The sequence below is a fragment of the Myotis yumanensis genome, unplaced genomic scaffold (assembly GCF_028538775.1).
Source record: "Myotis yumanensis isolate MYYU_CA2020_CCGP unplaced genomic scaffold, mMyoYum1.0.hap1 SCAF_9, whole genome shotgun sequence".
Classification (NCBI taxonomy): Eukaryota; Metazoa; Chordata; class Mammalia; order Chiroptera; family Vespertilionidae; genus Myotis; species Myotis yumanensis.
The window spans coordinates 311,514-332,628 of NW_027223760.1; the positions used below are offsets into that span (position 1 = coordinate 311,514).

General features: G+C 62.9%; 1 protein-coding gene across 2 annotated transcripts in view; it reads left to right on the top strand.

Annotated features, from left to right (window-relative positions):
* Positions 1 to 21,115, top strand: part of PTPRN2 (protein tyrosine phosphatase receptor type N2) — a 479,830-nt gene that overhangs the window by 13,963 nt on the left and 444,752 nt on the right. For both annotated transcript variants that reach the window (XM_070423558.1, XM_070423559.1), the window contains exon 2: positions 19,360 to 19,410. In XM_070423558.1, coding sequence (XP_070279659.1) covers positions 19,360 to 19,410 — 51 coding nt within the window. The remainder of the gene's footprint in view (positions 1 to 19,359; positions 19,411 to 21,115) is intronic.

Below are 21,115 nucleotides of genomic sequence, written 5' to 3' on the forward strand. Positions count from 1 at the left end.
TCCCACTGAGAGAGGGGCCCCTGTCCCAGGGCCCATTCTCCCTGTCCCAGGCCCGGGCTCCCCCTGTCCCAGGCCCGGGCTCCCCCTGTCCCAGGCCCCGGCTCCCCTTGTCCCAGGCCCGGGCTCCCCCTGTCCCAGGCCCCGGCTCCCCCTGTCCCAGGCCCCGGGCTCCCCCTGTCCCAGGCCCCGGGCTCCCCCTGTCCCAGGCCCTGGCTCCCCCTGTCCCAGGCCCGGGCTCCTCCTGTCCCAGGCCCCGGCTCCCCCTGTCCCAGGCCCCGGGCTCCCCCTGTCCCAGGCCCGGGCTCCTCCTATCCCAGGCCCCGGCTCCCCCTGTCCCAGGCCCCGGGCTCCCCCTGTCCCAGGGCCCATTCTCCCTGTCCCAGGCCCCGGATCCCCTTGTCCCAGGCCCCGGCTCTCCCTGGGTTTGCTCCAGAGGCCTTCACTCTCGCTGGTGCTCCTGCTAATGGCGGCCACAGGGCAGCTTTCCTGGGCGGACGGATTGATGGCTGCTGGATGGGCCAGGCTCTCTCAGCCTCACCCGCTTTGTAAATAAACATGTGCCACGTGAAACGAAAGCAAAGGGGTCTAAACCCACCAGGAGATTGAGGCTCCGTGGGGGGTGCTCAGGTGGCTGCGGCTGGGCGGGCCGGCTCCCGGCTCCTGCTAATGCCCCCTCTGGGTGACCAGTGAGGGCACTGGGGGCGCCGACGAGGGTGTGGGCAGCCCCACTTCCATGCCCTGGTGGTGGGAGTAGAGTTACCTCCTCTTCTTACAGGGCGATTGGCCTTATCCATCACAAAACACAAACCTCTAAACCTGAAATCCCACTGCCAGGAATTCGCCTCCAACCTTCCTGCCCACGTGTGCAAGGTGCTCGCCCAGAGCCTGCATTGCTCTCGCCTGGCCACTAGAAACAACTCATTTCTTTGTGACAAGGGACGGGTTACATGCATCACTGCACACATATATCAGGCCCGGAGATGCACAAAACGGGACCCACCTCCAGAGGCGGGTGACCAGCACTGAGCTGCGGCTGTTTGTGGGGGCTGCCCCCTCTTTCACTGTCCGTCAGTGCGGTGACGTGTGCTCCCAGGACTCCCGCAGGCCTCTGTAATAGATACGCACTCTACTGGCAGGTGACGAAAACATGCATGTGCTCCGTAAGTAGGAAAGAGCGTTCCTTAGAAAGTAGGAACCTTTTCAAAGAGCTCACCATCTTTTCAGTTTGTTGAGGGAAAAGAGGAAGGAAGGTCAGATGGCTGCGAGTCCTCTGGGCGTCTCTGGCCCCCGCTGTCCCAGGGTCAGGCCGCACTAGGCCTGGGTCAGGCCAGGGTTTGCAGAAGGGGGTGGGCCTGACCCGGCCACAGCGCGGGAGCGGGGAGGGGGCAGCCGCCTGCCTGTGGAGCTGCGGGAGCTGAGTGCTGTGTGGTCAGCTCCGTCTGGGAGAAGCCCAGGGCCTCCTAATGAAGCCATGTTGCCAAGGTCTGTGGCCCAGTTTCCCAGCTGGCGCAGCCGGGTGCTGGCAGGGGCTCCTCCTGCTTCAGGTTAGGAAGCATCATCGCCAATTTGCAAACTGCTGTGTGAATGAGACCTGCCTTTCGTAATGCTCTCGGTCTGCCCACCGCGCGGCCCGCTCCGTTTCACGCTTCCTGTGTCGGACTTCAAGCAAAGGCCTTTGGAGACTAGTTCATACCCATGACCAGGCACGATGCTGCCCACCGCACCCCCACGCCCCCTGTGGCTGCTGCCTCACCTGGGGGCAGGGGCTCTGCTCTGGGTCCCCCACGCAGGAGGCAGCGGCTCTCTGTGCACCAGGGCGTGGCCACAGTGCAGCCAGGTGGACACTGTCCAGGGAGCACTGCCTGCGTCTCTGTGCTGGGCGGGTGGGGACGGCCGTGCCTCTGAAGGGCCGTTCGCGTAGAGAAGCTTTTACATCTTGGGTTGGCATTTAGTTAACGCGCTTCTGCCCGCGTGTGAGCAGAGCGGGGCCCATTATGTTTTGGCTCGGGTCCCGCGGCGTCGCCACCATCGACCCGGATTGCCGGCGTCCAGCCCGTAGCTGAGGCCGGTGGTGCAGCAGAGGCGGCGGCTCAGGCGTGATTAAGGCTCCGCTCTCACCGTCTGTGACTCAGCACATCCTTCCTCGCCAGGCTCAGAGCGGGTATGGCTCAGGCTGTGCTTTCAGTGCTAAGTGGACTATTAATAACAGGGAACTTAATGCCACGCTCGCTGGTGCGAAGCGGGGGCCTAACACCGAAGCCTGGCGTCCCTGCGTTGACCTGACGTACTCTCCACGGTGGCTGCTGGTCTGATGCCACGTCCCAGGCAAAGGGAAGGGGGGGCTGTCAGCCCCTCTCCCCAAATCAGAGGACCCTCTACTGACACTGGAAGAGCTCAAGCACCGGCCTCTGTGCGGGCCCACTCAGCGCTGCGGGGTCTCCCTTGTTGAAATGTCTAGAGCAGTGGTTCTCAACCTTCCTGATGCCGCGACCCTTTAATACAGTTCCTCATGTGGTGACCCCCAACCATAAAGTTATTTTCGTTGCTACTTCATAACTGTAATTTTGCTACTGTTAGGAATCATCATGTAAATATCTGATATGCAGGATGTATTTTCATTGTTACCAATTGAACATAATTAAAGCATAGTGATTAATCACAAAAACAATATGTAATTATATATGTGTTTTCGATGGTCTTAGGCGACCCCTGTGAAAGGGTTGGTCGACCCCCAAAGGGGTCGCGACCCACAGGTTGAGAACCGCTGCTCTAGAGGGACTTGCCTCCCGGGAGGCGGTGTGGCCTTGGCCCAGGCATCTCTGCCCAGAGGGCATCCTTGTCTGACACACGATTCTCACATCAGGGCGTGACTGGGTGGGGTCGGGTGTGAGTTAAAATGCAGTTTCAGGGTCAGGTTCCAACCCTCCGTTCTGCATTTCTGGGGCCACACTGAATCGGCGTGAGGTGGAGGGTCTAAGCGATCAGCCTCCTGTGGTTGGGCATCAGGGAGAAGTGTCGGCTTGAGTCACAGCCTTTCAGTGCACGTAAAAGACTATTCAGTCTTTTCACAACGTCTCCTGTACCCAAAGAAAATGTAGATTGGTGGCTGCTGTGGCCAGTGTCCATGTCGTGTCCACGTCGCACGGGGAGGGCTGTGCTGGGCCCTGCCCCAGGGCTGACTGGGCTTTTCTGCCGCAGCAGGTGCTGCGAAGCGGGGATTTAGGAAAGTGTCCTCAATGTTCATCAGAATTGTTGGGTTGTTACTTCTGGAACCTTTGGGAAGTTCTGGCTTCCAGGAACTGAGGGACAAATGCCCAAGCCACGTGACTGCTGATGTCTGAGATTTATTTACGTGTCAGGTTTGCGAGGGGGGACGTTAGCAAAACGAGGACCGGGCCCTGCAGTGCTGCCGTTCAGAGTGCTGCTCGCGGGCGCAGGACTCACCGCTGGGCAGACCAGCCTCCTGCCCTGGAGGGACCGCGGACAGAGCGGGCAGACCAGCCTCCTGCTCTGGAGGGACCGTGGACAGAGCGGGCAGACCAGCCTCCTGCCGTGGAGGGACCGCGGACAGAGCGGGCAGACCAGCCTCCTGCTCTGGAGGGACCGTGGACAGAGCGGGCAGACCAGCCTCCTGCCGTGGAGGGACCGCGGACAGAGCGGGCAGACCAGCCTCCTGCTGTGGAGGGACCGCGGACAGAGCGGACAGAGCGGGCAGACCAGCCTCCTGCCCTGGAGGGACCGCGGACAGAGCGGGCAGACCAGCCTCCTGCTGTGGAGGGACCGCGGACAGAGCGGACAGAGCGGGCAGACCAGCCTCCTGCCCTGGAGGGACCGCGGACAGAGCGGGCAGACCAGCCTCCTGCCCTGGAGGGACCGCGGACAGAGCGGGCAGACCAGCCTCCTGCTGTGGAGGGACTGCGGACAGAGCGGGCAGAGCGGGCAGACCAGCCTCCTGCTGTGGAGGGACCGCGGACAGAGCGGGCAGAGCGGGCAGACCAGCCTCCTGCTGTGGAGGGACCACGGACAGAGCGAGTGCAGCTCGGGCAGGTCTCCATGCGCAGACTCCCAACTGTGCGGAGCTCTGGCCCCGGGAGGCGGAAGGAAGGGAGGCAGCTGACTTCTCTTAAAGACATTCAAGTGGAGCTTGCTAGTCCTTTCTTGGCGAGTCGGGTTATTTTCGGCTCTAACTGAACAGTGTGTGCCTGTCAGTTTCTGTTCTCAGAGCTGTGTTTTCTCTCTCAGCACCTGGTAGGGCTCCTCATCGAAAGTGAGGTGAGTGGGCGTCCCTGTGTCCGAGAGTCAGTCAGAGTTAGACGAGGCCACCCCAGGCTGCATCGGGGTCCGTGGTCACCGTGGTGAGCAGATACACTCAGAGGCTGTGCAGGTCGGTGAGGGGAGCAGGTGGGCTCAGGGCACCAGGCACCTTAATTTCACACGATTTGTGTCCTGCACCTGGAGGCTCCTCCTGTCTGCCCACCACTGAATAGTAGCTGGGCACAGTGCAGAGAGGCCCTGGGAGGCAAACCCTCGCCCACAGCAGGTGCCACCCGCACCCACTGGCCCTCCGAGCTTCCAAGGTGGCGACGTTTCAGGCTTCTTCTTGTGATCTCAGAGAGGAAGGGAGAGGGAGAGAGAGAGGAACACCAATGATGAGAGAATCACTGATCGGCTGCCTCCTGCACGCCCCCTCCTGGGGATCGAGCCTGCAACCTGGGCATGTGCCCTGACCAGAATCGAACCTGGCTCATAGGTTGGCACTTACCACCGAGCCCGTTGGTGGGCACAGCCTCTGATACCGACAGTGGGGAGCGGTGCCAAGACCGCTGGGAGCTGCGAGCACGTCCTCAGAAGCAGCTGTTTCTACCTGTTAGATGTCTCAGTGCCCTGAGCATCATCCCTGAGATGCCTTCATTCTGGAGGAGCACACAGGGGCCTGGGGCTCCGTGCAAGTGGCAGGTCCCGAAGCCGACGCCTGGCAGGTGGGGTTGCCATGAGATTTGTCTTCCTACTCTGGATGCTTCTGGGAGCAAAAGAGGTCAGGCCTGAGGTCAGACCCGTCCCTGGGAGGGTGCAGTGCCCCGGGGCCCGCTCCTTGCCACACAGGTCGGTGGGAGCCGCCCTTGGGAAGGAGGGCGCTCCCTCAGCCACGGAGCCCCGTGGCAGCCACAGGGACGGCGAGGTAAAGCGGTGAAGCTGGGAGGAGCAGTGCGCCTGCCAGCAGGTGAGGGGCCACCCCCGCCTTTCAGGGCCGCTCCGCTCCTGTGGTTTGTTTACTTTGCTCTGAGGCCACAGCTGGTGCAGAGTGAGCGTTTTCCTGACCAGGAGGACAGCCTCCCAGGAACAAAGCCCAGAAGACGGGCACCTGCCGGAAGCCACCCAGGGCCGGGCACACACCATACGCCTGGGGTTCCGTGTCCCCCCGGGCGAGCTGGCCACCTCCTCAGCCTCCCTGGCAGTTCTTATGGGGACGCTGTGTCCGTCCCAGAGCTGGACAACTCCCAGGAGCTCTGGTGTGTGCACAGGCCTGGCCTCCGTTCAGAGGCCGCCTGCCAAGTGGGGCCTCGCTCCGGCTGTGGCCGGGGCTGGAGCAGAGCCTGGGGCAGGAGGGGTGGCCGAGAGCTTGGGCCAGATCACAGCTGCATCCCCTCGCAGGTGTTTGGAAAGGGAGCCATCGCTGAGCCCCACGGAAGGAGCCCCTGCATTCGGAGCGCACCTGGCACCTGCCCTGGCCTGCGGGGCTCACGCTCCTGCATCTTGTCTGTCCCCAGCGGAGCAAGGTGGGCTCAGGGCACCAGGCGCCTTAATTTCACACGATTTGTGCGCAGACGCCACCCTTCCCCCCGGCCAGTGGCTTCGGATGCAGAGGCCACGGCAACGGCTCTTGACGACTCTCCGACTCCCCGAGGGAGACTCGTGTCCCACTCAGTGTGAGGGAGGCTGGGGTCCCTGCTGATCGGACTCTGCTCTTCCCCAGCACAGGTCTGGGTCCCCTGGGACTGTATTTCCCTTGTTTAGTTAAGGGGTGTGCTCCACTTCGGCTCAGAAGCAGCCAATATTGGGGGTGCTGTGTCCTCCCCTGCCCCCCGTGAGTGAAGCAGCAGATGGAGTTGGGTCTGTGTATAGAGACAGGAGGGTCTTTCTGAGTTGCCATGGAGACCACACAGCTTTTGCCCACCTGCTGCCTCTCCAGGAGTTCCCATGGGGCTGTGGGGTCCCAGGGGGCATTTCCAGGGGCGACACCTCCACGTGTGGTTGGCGGCGGCTCTGTCAGGATGACATTGGAGCCTCAGTGCCAAGTGGGTTGGGGTGGGGTTTGGTGTCTGGGTCACCTGGTGCCAGAGGGGCCTTATGGGGCCCCGGGGTCCACAGGGGCCGGAGTGGGGAGCGGCCATGTCTAGGGTGCACTGACGACAGCCTCCCGGGGGGCCCAGGGACTGTGGGCCGGCGCTCAGTTTGCCAACTTTTAACCCCCGCTGTGGCTGTGCTGGCCTTGGACCCCTGTGGGCTCCACGTGGGTTTGGCCGACCGGCAGCGGCCGTCCTCCTGGCACCTGGCAGCACTGGGGGGTCGTCTGCTGGTGTCTGTGCGTGGCCTCGATGCTGTCGGGTAACTGACACGGGCTCTGCTTTGTGCCTCTGGTCCCTTCTCCTGAGCCTGCAGGCCTGGCGGCCTGGGCCCTGCCGCCCTTGCGTTATTTACGGAGGAATTGGATCCGCAGAGAAACCTCTGGGGGACGAGGCACAGGTGGTCCGTGTGGCGTGTCTGCCTCCAAGTGCACGCGCGGCTCTGCAGCGGCTCTCACGGGGCCAGGGTGTCCGGGTGGCTCAGGCACAGGTTCCACTCACGTAGCCAAGGGCTGGCACAGTGCCCCCCTCGCTGGGCACGGGGTTGGCTGACACGTGCCTGGCTTCCCCGGACGGAGCCCTGGCCATGTCAGGGACCCACTCAGCGACTGTGGAGGTGCCCGGGGTCTCCTTGCGGAGTAAGTGAAGCGAAGTCAATAGCGAGAAGAGGTGAATTCCCTGCACAGAACTGAGTGCCATGGGGCAGACCCTGGGTGAGGGGTGAGGCGGCCCCGGGGGCAGCAGGCAGCACACAGCGACACAGCCTCCTGGGCTGCCCAGCACGTGCCGCCACTCTCACTCGATTCCCCGTGGCCTCCTCTAAGGACTGCCTGCCTCCTGCCCAGCCAGTCACACCCCCTCCCCGAGCCACACCCCCCGGGGCCACCCCGCGTCCAGCCGGCTGGAGCAGATACCTACGAGCCGAGCCTTCAAGCCCTTCGCAAGCCTTGCCCCCTGGCTGCTGCGCTGGGCACTGTGCTGGCCTCGGGTGGGGTCACGGCTGGGCTGCTGTCGGGTCACCCTGGCCAGTCTCCCCCTCTGGATGGCCCTTTGCTCAGGGGACGGAGGCTGCCACCTGGTCTCAGACAGCAATGCCTGAAGGGCAGCTGGGCTAGACGCCCTCCACGGGCATTTACCTGCTGCTGGCGGCGACTTGTTAAAAGGTCAGAGCGCGTGCTGTGGGGCCTCCCCTCCCTGGGGCCGGTGGGAACCGCCAGGTGCTGGAAAATTCTCTCTCTGCTGCATTGAAGCTGACGCTCCTGTCCCTTTCGCCGAGGAGGGGTGACATGACACGCTGCCTGCTGCTTTCTCTCCCCGGAGGACGTGGCCGCTTCCCAGACCCTTCACTTCTGGTTACTGCTCCTTTGACGTCTGAAAGTCCCTTTGAAACCTGAGGCAGGAAAACACACAAACCATGTGAGGCGAGCGTGTCGTGCGTCTCCAGCGCACTGTCTTCCTGTGGAGGCCGTGGGCACCGCTGTCCGTCCGTGGAGGCCGCGGGCACCGCTGTCCGTCCGTGGAGGCCGCGGGCGGTGGCCGGTGGCGAGGGGCTCCCGGGCAGGGGGGAGGACCGGGCCTCCTAGGAGTGAGTGGCCGACATGCCCCCTTCTCAGTCTAGCTGCTGAGTCCAAGTTTCCTCAGATTTAAAATGGGGAACGCAGAGCCTCCCACGGGCGGGAGAGTGAGCACAGTGCGTGCTCGATCATGTCGCACACTGGGCGCTGCGTGTGTCCTGAGCTGGAATCCGCCCGGCCTCTCCCACCTTCTGGGAGGATCCTCTCGGCCAGACCCGGTGATGTGACCCAGCCTCCCGGGAAGCAGGAGGCTCCCTCCCCCAGGCCCCGGCTCTCACTCACACTCGCTGTCTGGCTCCCTGACCCTCCGTGACCCTCCGTGTCCCTCCGTGTCCCTCCGCTGGGTGAGGTTAAGTACACACACGTGGGGAGCTCAGCTATTCCAGCTGTAAAAAATGTTTTTTATTGATTTGAGAGGAAGGGCGGGGGGAGAAACATTGATTTGTTCCACTCATTGATGCCTTCATTGGTCGATTCTTACATGTGCCCTGACCGGGATTGAACCCACAACCTTGGTGTATAGGGATGATGCTCTAACCAACGGAGCTACCCAGCCAGGGTCTGAAATTATTTTTAATTGGCTATTCCTATGTTTAACGGGGGAGGGTGTGTGTGTGTGATAAATCAAACATTTAAGTATAAACTTACAAAGGGGGTGGTTCCCCCAAACAAAGCCGAGTGGACAATGAGAAGGGCTCCTGGCTCCCGCGATGGAGGAGGTCGGAGTCGGGAAACGGCTTCACGGGGCCTTGGGCGCCTGCAGCTTCGGGCCGTGGTTGTGCCAGCGGGGTGAGTCGGGAAACGGCTTCACGGGGCCTTGGGCGCCTGCAGCTTCGGGCCGTGGTTGTGCCAGCGGGGTGTGTGCTCCTGGGCAGGTCTGTGGGGGAAGGGAGCTGAGGGCCGCCTCCGCACAGCCCACCTGCAGTGCCAGCCTCTCAGCCCTGCTCTTGCCTTGCTCCCAGCCCAGACACTCCTGCTGGGCTCCCTGCTCCCAGGCCTCAGGCGGAGGTGGGCAGAGCCGTGGGGGAAGGAGCATGGAGTCTGGTGAGCGGGGCTGTGGTGTGAGGGACAGTGTCCCCCACCCGAGACCAGCACAGTGCCGGTGGGGGACAGTGCCCGTGAGGGACAGTGCCCATGGGGGACAGTGCAGTGAGGGACAGTGCCCTTGGGGGACAGTGCCCATGGGGGACAGTGCCCGTGGGGGACAGTGCCCATGGGGGACAGTGCAGTGAGGGACAGTGCCCGTGGGGGACAGTGCCCATGGGGGACAGTGCCCGTGGGGGACAGTGCCCGTGGGGGACAGTGCCCATGGGGGACAGTGCAGTGAGGGACAGTGCCCGTGGGGGACAGTGCAGTGAGGGACAGTGCCCGTGGGGGACAGTGCCCGTGGGGGACAGTGCCCATGGGAGACAGTGCAGTGAGGGACAGTGCCCGTGGGGGACAGTGCCCGTGGGGGACAGTGCCCGTGGGGGACAGTGCCCGTGGGGGACAGTGCCCGTGGGGGACAGTGCAGTGAGGGACAGTGCCCGTGAGGGACAGTGCCCGTGGGGGACAGTGCCCATGGGAGACAGTGCAGTGAGGGACAGTGCCCGTGAGGGACAGTGCCCGTGAGGGACAGTGCAGTGAGGGACAGTGCCCGTGAGGGACAGTGCCCGTGGGGGACAGTGCCCGTGGGGGACAGTGCAGTGAGGGACAGTGCCCGTGGGGGACAGTGCCCGTGGGGGACAGTGCCCGTGGGGGACAGTGCCCGTGAAGGACAGTGCCCGTGGGGGACAGTGCCCGTGGGGGACAGTGCAGTGAGGGACAGTGCCCGTGGGGGACAGTGCAGTGAGGGACAGTGCCCGTGGGGGACAGTGCAGTGAGGGACAGTGCCCGTGGGGGACAGTGCCCATGGGGGACAGTGCCCGTGGGGGACAGTGCCCGTGAAGGACAGTGCCCGTGGGGGACAGTGCCCGTGGGGGACAGTGCAGTGAGGGACAGTGCAGTGAGGGACAGTGCCCGTGGGGGACAGTGCCCGTGGGGGGCAGTGCCCATGGGGGACAGTGCCCGTGAGGGACAGTGCCCGTGGGGGACAGTGCCCGTGGGGGACAGTGCCCGTGAGGGACAGTGCCCGTGGGGGACAGTGCAGTGAGGGACAGTGCAGTGAGGGACAGTGCAGTGAGGAACAGTGCCCATGGGGGACAGTGCAGTGAGGGACAGTGCAGTGAGGGACAGTGCCCGTGGGGGACAGTGCCCGTGGGGGACAGTGCCCATGGGGGACAGTGCCCGTGGGGGACAGTGCCCATGAGGGACAGTGCCTGTGGGGGACAGTGCAGTGAGGGACAGTGCCCGTGGGGGACAGTGCCCGTGGGGGACAGTGCAGTGAGGGACAGTGCCCGTGGGGGACAGTGCCCGTGGGGGACAGTGCAGTGAGGGACAGTGCCCGTGGGGGACAGTGCCCGTGGGGGACAGTGCCCGTGGGGGACAGTGCCCGTGGGGGACAGTGCAGTGAGGGACAGTGCAGTGAGGGACAGTGCCCGTGGGGGACAGTGCCCGTGGGGGACAGTGCAGTGAGGGACAGTGCCCGTGGGGGACCGTGCCCGTGAGGGACAGTGCCCGTGGGGGACAGTGCAGTGAGGGACAGTGCCCGTGGGGGACAGTGCCCGTGGGGGACAGTGCCCGTGGGGGACAGTGCCCGTGAAGGACAGTGCAGTGAGGGACAGTGCCCGTGAGGGACAGTGCCCGTGGGGGACAGTGCCCGTGGGGGACAGTGCAGTGAGGGACAGTGCCCGTGGGGGACAGTGCAGTGAGGGACAGTGCCCGTGAGGGACAGTGCCCGTGGGGGACAGTGCAGTGAGGGACAGTGCCCGTGAGGGACAGTGCCCGTGGGGGACAGTGCCCGTGAGGGACAGTGCCCGTGGGGGACAGTGCCCATGGGGGACAGTGCCCGTGGGGGACAGTGCCCGTGGGGGACAGTGCCCGTGAGGGACAGTGCCCGTGGGGGACAGTGCAGTGAGGGACAGTGCCCATGGGGGACAGTGCCCGTGGGGGACAGTGCCCATGGAGGACAGTGCCCGTGGGGGACAGTGCCCGTGAGGGACAGTGCCCATGAGGGACAGTGCCCGTGGGGGACAGTGCCCGTGAGGGACAGTGCCCATGAGGGACAGTGCCCGAGGGGGACAGTGCAGTGAGGGACAGTGCCCGTGGGGGACAGTGCTCGTGGGGGACAGTGCAGTGAGGGACAGTGCCCTGAGGGACAGTGCCCATGAGGGACAGTGCCCGAGGGGGACAGTGCAGTGAGGGACAGTGCCCGTGAGGGACAGTGCCCATGGGGGACAGTGCCCGTGAGGGACAGTGCCCATGAGGGACAGTGCCCGAGGGGGACAGTGCAGTGAGGGACAGTGCCCGTGGGGGACAGTGCCCGTGGGGGACAGTGCCCCTGGGGGACAGTGCCCCTGGGGGACAGTGCAGTGAGGGACAGTGCGCATGGGGTAAGGCTGTGCGCCTGACAGAGACCCCCAGCCGGACGTCCCCACCTGACTGCCTTTGGCAAAGGCCTGGGCGGCTCAGGAGGAGGGGAGACTGGTGTTCAGGCTGAGGATCCGGTGAAGGACACCGAGTGCCAGTCGCTTCCTCCTTGCGGCCCTGCCCTGCGCGGCTGGTAGACACCGGGGCTCACACACGCCTGCCTGTCCCCAAGGCAGAGACGGTGATTCCAAACGTTCTGCCGTCTTGGCAGGAGTTAAAAATGCCTTCATTTTTATTTTTAGATAATGCAGTCACCCACCCCGTTTTTTTTGTCATGTGCCGGGCGTCTTAGTTTCCGTAGAAGGAACACACAGCCCCGAGCCCGAGCGCCGTGCGGACGCAGGCCTGTTGAGGGCTTTGTGAGACCAAACCAGCCGTGGGAGCCCGGCCTGTGTCTCCATCCCTGCCCTGTGGCCTCCGGCGTGAGGGCGCTGGAGGCCTGGCCTTCCCTGCTGGGCTGTTAGCTGCTGGCTGGCAACCAACAGAGTGGTTAGCAACACGTAGCAGCACTGCATCCAGCAGTGCTTAACCAGAGGCCCGATGCACGAAATCCATGCAAGAGCAGGCCTTCCTTCTCCCGACTGCCGGCACCGGCTTCCCTCTGGCACCGGCCCCGGGCTTCCCTTGCAGCCCCCGCTTCGTCCAGAAGGTCGTTGTGTCTAATTGGCATATTACCCTTTTATTATTATAGATACTTGACACACGGAGGGTAAATGAATATTAGAAGAAGAAAGAAAGATTTTGCAGGATTCAGACAGATTGTGATCATTGGGCTGAGCATCAGCTGGGAAGGCCGGAGGGCTGAGGGCTGCTCCACCGTCAGCTGGAGGGTGCCGTGGGCAGACCCTGCCTTTGCCGGTGGGTTCGCCCCCCCCCACCCCCCCAGCAGCCCTGCAGAGCCTGGAGTCGCCCGCCCCCTGTGTGTGCACTGCTCTCTGATGTCCCAGAGAAGAGTGAGAAATCAGTACTGAATATGAAAATAAGGGCGCTGGTTTCTTGGAACGAATGAAAAATCTAGAAAACAGACCCAGTTTTATTTTTTAAAGAATGTGACTGCAGCTACAGAGACACACTCTGTCCCCTGTTCTTCCTCAGGAATCTGTGCCTGTGAGTGATTAGATCTGAGCCGGCGGTTGTGAGGGAGGCTGTGATAAAGTGCAGCTGGTCTCGGGCATCAGCCAGGTTTGCGCCGGCGGTTGTGTGCGACGCCCTGCTCATGCTGGGCTCCGCTGTCGCTCTGCTCCGGGCCCTGCACACCCTCTCCTGTGCCCTGCATTCCTTTCTGGTTCTCACCCCTGGAACCCTGAGCGAGTATTTTGATTTTCTCGCGTCCACCTGGCTGGCCCTTAGGAGAATTCACTGAAGCTCACGACTTGGTAGCCAGACTGCACAGAGCTCGTGAACTGGCAGCCAGACGTGGACCGAGCGTTTCCTCCTGGGAATCGAGGCAGGTTTTCGGTCCCGACGCTGTTCCCTGTGCGTGCCCACCTCGCGGGGGCCCCGTGCCCCGTCTGTGGAAGTGCCGCTCATGCCCAGGACAGAAAGCGCCGAGAGGAGGGTACCCGAGCTTGGGTGGCAGGGCCTGGGCCGGGACGGGCAGGTGTCCACGGAGTCACTGTTGCCGCGCGGCATTCGGACTTTCAGGAAACGCTACCTGCTGCCGGCAGGCCAGACCCAGGGGCCACCTGCTGTGGCAGCGGAGTTCTCAGAGCAGCAACAACACCAGACAACACCAGCCGCTGCTCCCTCCGAGCGAGGACTCCCGATAACAGGGGTGCAGAGAGCCCGGAGGCCAGGGGCGCCCCGACACTCCTGCTCACATGCGTGCTGCGTTCCCCAGCAGGGGCCGAGGGACTGACTCACACGGAAGCCGGAGCGCAGGCTCCACAGCCTCTCCTGGTCTTGCGTGGCCACGGGGTCAGGATCAGACCTGGATTCGAATCCCACCCTGTGACCGGCTGTGCAGCCTCAGGCAGACCACTTAACCTCTCAGCCTCTGCGTCCTCATCTGTAAGATGGGGGTCTCTGTCCCGTAGGCTGTTGTGAGGATGAAATAAGGTCATTTATAGAAAGCCCCTTCGTGGTCGGAACCAGCCAGTGCTGGTCATGGGACATGTTGTCGCTGGATGTCAGTGACCAACACTGAAGGGGCCCCGGGAGGTGGGGGCCCAGGACACTCACTGGTTTCCCAGGGAAAGGAACACCGCGAGGATTTAAGGGTGGATGAGGCGTCAGTGGCAGCGGGTGTGTCCCCTCTGCTGGGAGGGGCCCGGGAGATGTCACTGCCCCAGGTCCCAGGTCCCAGGGCTCATGGTCACACCCCACCCCCGCCACCCCCCGGCGAAAGGGAGCCAGCCCCTGAGGGGAGGGAGAGGCGGGTGGGGAAGGGGGACCCTACTGGGAAACCCTACCTTCTCGAGGCACCAGAATGAAGGAGGACGCCCGCCACCTCCAAGGCCCCTTTGCCAGCAGCACTGAGCAGGGCCCGTCAGCAGCCCAGGCCCCGCCCAGGCTGCCGTCCCAGGCGCAGGCCCCCCCACCCCCTCACCAAGGAGCCTCCTGAGGCGGCAAGGAGGCCATCAGGCAGCGCCAGGCCAGTGGGCAGGGGACGCCAAGGCCTGGCTGTGAGGATTCCCAGACCAATCCAGCCTGGACCCTCCCCAGCGGGTGGCTCAGCAGGGAGCTTCCCCAGGGGCCTGGGGCCCTGATACAGACAGACAGCGACAGCGATGGGCTCAGCCCGGACGGACAAACAAGTGAGCTCTGCGGGGACAGACAGACGCCATGGCTTACCCGGAGCCGGAGCTGCGGTGTCTCATCCAGTGAGCTCACCCTCTTCCTCCAGAAGGCCCGCCCGCGACTGTGCCTTCTCTCCCTCCCAGAGGCTGGAGCGGAGGGGACGAGCTCTCCAGGACACACGCTGGGGCCTGCCATCGAGACCCTGGGGGCCGGGCTGGGGCCTGGCAGGTCCAGCCCGCTCTCACGGGAGCAGCCGCGCCCGTTGGGGGTAAACCCGTGTTAATGAGACGTGCACAACCAGCATTACTGTGACTTGTTGAGTATCTTCGATGTGAGTAAGATAGTGAATCCACACCTTAGCGCATTTTAGTGTAAATTTCATAAGATTCTCAGGCTCCTTTGAATTCATGGTCCTATTTTTAGAGGAATTTGGAGAAACAGTTCCCTGGCTCGTCACTCGTCTGCTTCTCCGCAGTGTCTGGCCGTGGGAGAGACCCACACGGAGCATCGCTCTCCTGTGAACCTTCTGACCCTGCAGTTACTCCCTCGGAGCTGGACCTCCCGCGGGAGGCAGGGGCTCCCCAGCTGCGTCGCAAGGACCGCCCTCGGCCCCCAGCTCAGGTTTGGGAGTGAGCCCTGTGGGTCCTGCCCTGGCCTCCCCACCAGCCCTGCAAGTTGGGGGAGGGAGGAAGTGGGGTTAGGAGGAGGGGAGTTGCTCATCTGTGAAATGGCAATAAAATGCCGAGTTCACTAATTGAATTACGGGGTGATGTGAAGCACTGCACTCCGGGCGAGCGCCGCGCTGGTGTCGGGATGTCTGCCCGTGTCCTCCGGGGGGACCGGCCCTGTGGAAAGAGGCTTCGACAGCAGAGGGCGCAGCCCGTGGCCTCGCAGCGTGGGGGGTGGCGAGATTCGTCTCGGAGGAACTCTAGGACCTGCCACGCGTGACAGAGGCCGCCATAAAGCCATCCCTCTGTTCGTGGAGGCGTAGGTGTGAATGTGCTCCCACCTGCCACACTGGAGCCATAGAGCAAGGCCACCCTGCCGGCTCTCGGGAAGCTTGCAACGGACCCTGATCGGGAACAGACAACGGAACCATGAGGCCGCTGGAGGCTGCGGTGAACGGATTTCCACGGACTGACAGCCCAGCAAGGAGGCAGGCGCTGGGAGAGAAACCACGGAAAATCAATGTTTATACTTTTGCTCTCATTTATTTGATAAACCAAAGAAGAGTCTAGAAACTTTCAAAATGAGGTGCAGTTCCCAGACCTGGCTGCATGCTCTGTGGGAAAGCCTGCGGGGAGACCCGAACTGCCTGCGCCGAGTCGGACAACGCCTTGTCCCCCCGCCCACCGCCAGGAGTGTGTCCAGGGAGCCCCCCACCCCCCCCCGCCGGGAGTGTGTCCAGGGAGCCTCCCCCCCCCCCGGGAGTGTGTCCAGGGAGCCTCCCCCCGCACCCCGGGACTGTGCCCAGGGAGCCTCCCCCCCCCACCCCGGGACTGTGCCCAGGAAGCCTCCCCCCCCCCGGGACTGTGCCCAGGGAGCCTCCCCCCCCCAGGGACTGTGCCCAGGGAGCCTCCCCCCCCCCCCCCGGGACTGTGCCCAGGGAGCCTCCCCCCCCCCCGGGACTGTGCCCAGGGAGCCTCCCCCCCCCCCCCCGGGACTGTGCCCAGGGAGCCTCCCCCCCCCCCCCCTGCCGGGAGTGTGTCCAGGGAGCCTCCCCCCCCCTCCCCCCCCCCCCGGGAGTGTGTCCAGGGTGCCTCCTCTGTGCGGTGCCTGGGAAGCTGAGTGTTTCCAAAGCTGGAATAAATAAATATTTTCTCTCACCAGCTCTAAAATGATGGCTTTTCTGCAGTTTCAAAAGCTGTTCTACTAGAATTTGAAGAAACTAATTAAATTTATGAGCTCAAGGTGGAACTAGCAAATATTACAGGAAAGAACTCTCTTTATCAGGGAGCTCAATGGGAGCCATGCTGGGCGCGCTGATGGTCGAGGCAGAGCAGGGTGAGGCCGGCTCCTGTCAGGTGTCTGCACAGGAAGTGGAGCTGGGGAGGAGCCGGAGCAGCAGGTGGCTTTGCTGGGACGTGGCCTGGCTCACTGTCCTCCTCCACTGGCTCAGGCTGAGGCTGGTCCCTGCATCCTGTGGTCTGGCCGCTGTCTGCTGGCGATGAGGTCACCAGGGCGTTGGGGAGGAGGGAGGATCGGGGAGGAGGGAAAACCAGGTTCCTTCCTGGGCTCCCTCCTGCGGTGATGTCTCCAGCTGGCTCTGTCCTTGTCCCTGGGCCTCACCTTAAGACTATGGGCCTTGGCTGCTAGCTCCTCACAGACCCAGGTTCCTCACACCCTCAACACTTCCTGTCTGTCCCACTTCCTGGCTGCACACAGCTGCCCACTCGCTGACCCTGTCCCAAGTGGTGGAGGGAGACCAAGCAAGCCCTCAGGAGGAGGAGGAGGGAGCTCTCAGGAGGAGGAGGAGGAGGAGGAGGGAACTCTCAGGAGGAGGAGGAGGGAGCTCTCAGGAGGAGGAGGAGGAAGGGAGGGAGGTCTCAGGAGGAGGAGGGAGGTCTCAGGAGGAGGAGGAGGGAGCTCCCAGGAGGAGGAGGAGGAGGAGGAGGAGGAGGGAGCTCTCAGGAGGAGGAGGGAGGTCTCAGGAGGAGGAGGAGGAGGAGGAGGAGGAGGGAGCTCTCAGGAGGAGGAGGAGGGAGGGAGGGAGGTCTCAGGAGGAGGAGGGAGGTCTCAGGAGGAGGAGGAGGGAGCTCTCAGGAGGAGGAGGAGGAGGGAGCTCTCAGGAGGAGGAGGGAGGTCTCAGGAGGAGGAGGAGGAGGAGGAGGAGGAGGAGGAGGGAGCTCTCAGGAGGAGGAGGAGGGAGGGAGGGAGGTCTCAGGAGGAGGAGGGAGGTCTCAGGAGGAGGAGGAGGGAGCTCTCAGGAGGAGGAGGAGGAGGAGGAGGAGGAGGGAGCTCTCAGGAGGAGGAGGGAGGTCTCAGGAGGAGGAGGAGGGAGCTCCCAGGAGGAGGAGGAGGAGGAGGAGGAGGAGGAGGAGGAGGGAGCTCTCAGGAGGAGGAGGAGGGAGGGAGGGAGGTCTCAGGAGGAGGAGGGAGGTCTCAGGAGGAGGAGGAGGGAGCTCTCAGGAGGAGGAGGAGGGAGCTCTCAGGAGGAGGAGGAGGGAGGGAGGGAGGTCTCAGGAGGAGGAGGGAGGTCTCAGGAGGAGGAGGAGGGAGCTCTCAGGAGGAGGAGGAGGGAGCTCTCAGGAGGAGGAGGAGGGAGCTCAGCCTGGCTGGGAGGTGTCAGGGCCTGCCCTCTGGTTAAACAATAGTGTGCTTGGAGGCTTCTGGCTCCTGGGGAGGTACTAGTGCTGTGTGCACTTGGGGGGCTGCAGGGCTTGGGGAGCTCATTGTGTTGAGGGCCTCGTTCCATCCCATTGACAGGCACAGAACCTGACTGTGCCCGCGGGTCTGCGGCCGGCTCGCTGCCTCCTCCGGCTCTCCGGCCCTCGCAGGGCTCCGGGCTGCTCCAGGCCAGAGAGGGGCCTGGGGTGCGGCTGGCTCCTGGAGGGCGTCCTGGGTTATCTGGGCCCAGCAGTCTCCGAGGTGACAATCTGGTCCTGCCTCTCCTGCCCTGATGTCGAGGCCGGGCGGGCGGGGCGAGTAACTTTCTCACGGTCACTGCGTTTGGGGAGCAGAGGGGAGCTAGTCTCCCCCACTGTCCACCGTGCAGCTTGCCTTTCTTCGTCACCCTCTGGAGGGCCGTGGTCACCACTGAGAAGGTGGCGGGAGGACGGGTGGAGCTGAGGGCCTGGTAGGTGCAGGGGTGACGTAGGTGAGATGTGTTGAAGGGAGACTGAAAACCAAAACGCGATTTCCACAAGATCACATTGTTTTGGGAAAATGGAGCTTTTGCTTCAAGTTGTGGGGAGGGTCTCGCTGGATGAAGAGGCGCCGTCAGCTGGAGAAGCAGGAGCGCAGTCAGGCCGCCGCCAGTGCTTCAGGAAGCTGGGACTTGGGTGGCTCCGGGCCTCCTGGGCGGTGTGAACACAGGTCAGGGCCCTGCGGCCTCACCGCCCGGCTCCCCCACTGGACGCACGCTGTCCCCTCTCTGCCTCAGGATGCCCAGTGGAGAGCAGCATGCGTTACCGCAAAAGACTAAAAGTGGAACTGCCTTATGGCCCGGCAGTTCACTTCTGGGAATTTATCCGAAGAAACCTGAAACACTAATTTGAAAGAACCTATGCACCCCTATGTTCAACACAGCGTTATTTACAACAGCCAAGGTCTGGAAGCAGCCCATGCCCCTCAGTAGACGAGTGGATAAAAAAGCTGTGGAACATTTACACCAGGGAACACTGCAGCAGTAAAAAGAAGAATCTCTTACCCTGTGAGACAGCATGGAGGGAGCTGGAGAGTATCATGCTAAGTGAAATAAGCCAGTCAGAGAAAGACAAGTGTCACATGATCTCACTCACATGTGGGATCTAATGAATAAACTGAACTAACAAGCAAAATAGAGACAGACTCATGGATAGAGAGCTGGCAGGCAGCTCTGGCGGGGCTGTTGGGAGGGTGGAGGGTTGAACGTAAAAGAAGGGAAGAGAAAGAATCATGGACCCAGACAGCGGGGGGGGGGGGGGGGGGGGGGGGGGGCGGAGGGACGGAGGAGGCCGAGAGGCGGGGGATGAACGGTGATGGGGAGAGGATGGACTAGCGCAGCGGTCGCCAGCCTTTCGGACCTCAGGGACCACTGGTTGGCGACAGCTGGACTAGAGCACAGGACAGGATGTCCGCCTCCTCTGACGGATGGCCCTGCATAGTGGTCCCTGGTGGGACCTGCACCTGTCTGTCTGTCTGTCTGTGTCTCTCTCTGCCTCCTCTTTCTATGCTTGGACAAGGCAGGCATGTCTGCGTGGGGCGTGCACACGGTGGGTGGCACAGGAGGGCCTGTGAGTGACGGTGCCCACAGAGCCCCACAGGCCTGGCCCCAGAGGCTCCGCCAAGAAGGTGTCTGTGGAGAAGGTGCGCCTCACGCCCCCAGCTGTCCCCTGGAAGGTCCCGGGCAGACGGCCGGAGGGACGGGATGTGTGCTTGGGCCTCGCACCCACTGGGGCCGGGCGCTCTGGCTCCCAGATGACCTGCGCGTGCCGGGAGCGGAGGCCAGCTCACAGCTGCTCCAAGGCCTGACCCACTGTTTTCTGTCCCTCCAGGGTGCTCGCTGGAAGACGGCCTCTGCAGACGATGGGAGACCTGTGTCCACGGTGAGTGGGCGGCGGGCGGGCCTTCCCACCTACGAGCCCAGCCACTCCGAGGGCCGGCGGTGTGAGGGCCGGGCAGGTTCATTTCGCTTGACGCCCAAAGAGCCGTGGAGCGAGGCCTCTGTGGACATGGCTGAGGGAGCAAGCGGAGGGCTGGTGGGAATGGAGCCGCTCCTCATGTGCTCGTGTGTGTCTGTGTCCGAGTGTTTAAGGCAATTCTAGACGATAGGTGGTGCCTCCGGAGCCTGACTGACTTCCTCTGGTAGGAGGAGAAGAGAATGCGGTGCTCTGTGCTGTCAGGGAGGCACAAAGGTGGGGCCTGGGATACTGGGCGGGAGTCCCTGCAGCCGGCCAGCTCCCGCCCTGTGAGCCCCAGGGGTGAGCTCAGGACTCGCCTCTCAGAGGAGGAAAGCTGAGTGTCCTGGACCATAGGAGCCAGGGAACTTGATGGCTGCCCTTCAACTGCTCAGGGGAGGGGCCAAGACACCCACAAAGGAGCCCAGGCCAGGCAAATGGCTTTCCCTAAAGTCAAACGGGTTTGTCCCTGGGACCCGGCCCTGGGAGGCCCCGCGGCGCGGATCCTCTTCTCGCTCCGACCTTAGTTTACCGCGCGCGTCCTGGGGATGGTGGGCTTGTCGCTGCCGGCATCTTGCTCGTGCCCCTCCTTCCATCCTGGATCTCGGGCAAATCTGGGCGCCAGGGTACGGCCAGTGCTCAGAGCCCCCTGATGCCGCGACCTTCGCGCGGGGTTCAGGATCTGAAGGAGGGGCCGGCACACAAAGAAAATGCTGGACAAGAAATAAGAATTTAGAAGGCATGGGGGCCAGGGGAGCCTCTTTCTTGAAGAGACTCCCTGACTTCTGGCCTGGTCCGCCTTTTATTCGCGTGCGTGAATACGCATTTGCCCTTTAGCAATGCGCACAGGCAGATCCAAGGTGAAGTTTGGTAAACAGTGCAGAGATGATCAGGCTGGGAAACCGCCTCGAGCCTTGCGATCACAGCGGTGGGCTGACTGCAGAGCCCACTGGCCTTCCGGTGTTTCTTCGCTGCTGTTTGCAGCTGACTTCTCAGCCTGCACAGAGCCGGCCGGGCTGCGTAGCTGACTAGGGAGGACAGCAGTGCCGCCTGGATCCGTGTGGCCACTGTGAAGGCGTGCGCAGCCTGCCAGTGGGCAGGCAGAGTGGGGTGGCGGCCATGGCTTGGAGTCCAGAATGTTCTGTGGTCAGACACTGGGTTCCTTTCTCTCTGTACTCTGTTCTTTTCTTGGGATGTAGATAGAAATATATAATTTTATTAACCTCATATGTGTTTTTAAAAGCCCAACAGACCAACAAGTGAAATGAAATGGTTGCGTGGGGTAGGGTCCAGTGTCTGCAGGGATTGGCTCTGGGCCCCTGGGGAACCCAAATCCCAGGAGGCTCAAGGCCCTGCTATAAAATGGGGACAACATGACTCCCAGCATCCCACCTGCAGGTGGAAATACTGTTTCCCACACGGGCGGGTTGCTTAGTGGTTAGAGAACCAGCCCATGTACTGAAGTTAGTCAAGGGCACACACCTGGGTTGTAGGTTCGATCCTGGCCCCAGTCAATGTGTCTCTCACATCAATGTTTTTCTTTCTCTCTCTTCTACCCCCTCCTTCTATTCTCTCCAAAAATCAATGGAAAAAATACCCTCGGGCGAGGATAAAAAGAAAATACTGTTTCCGA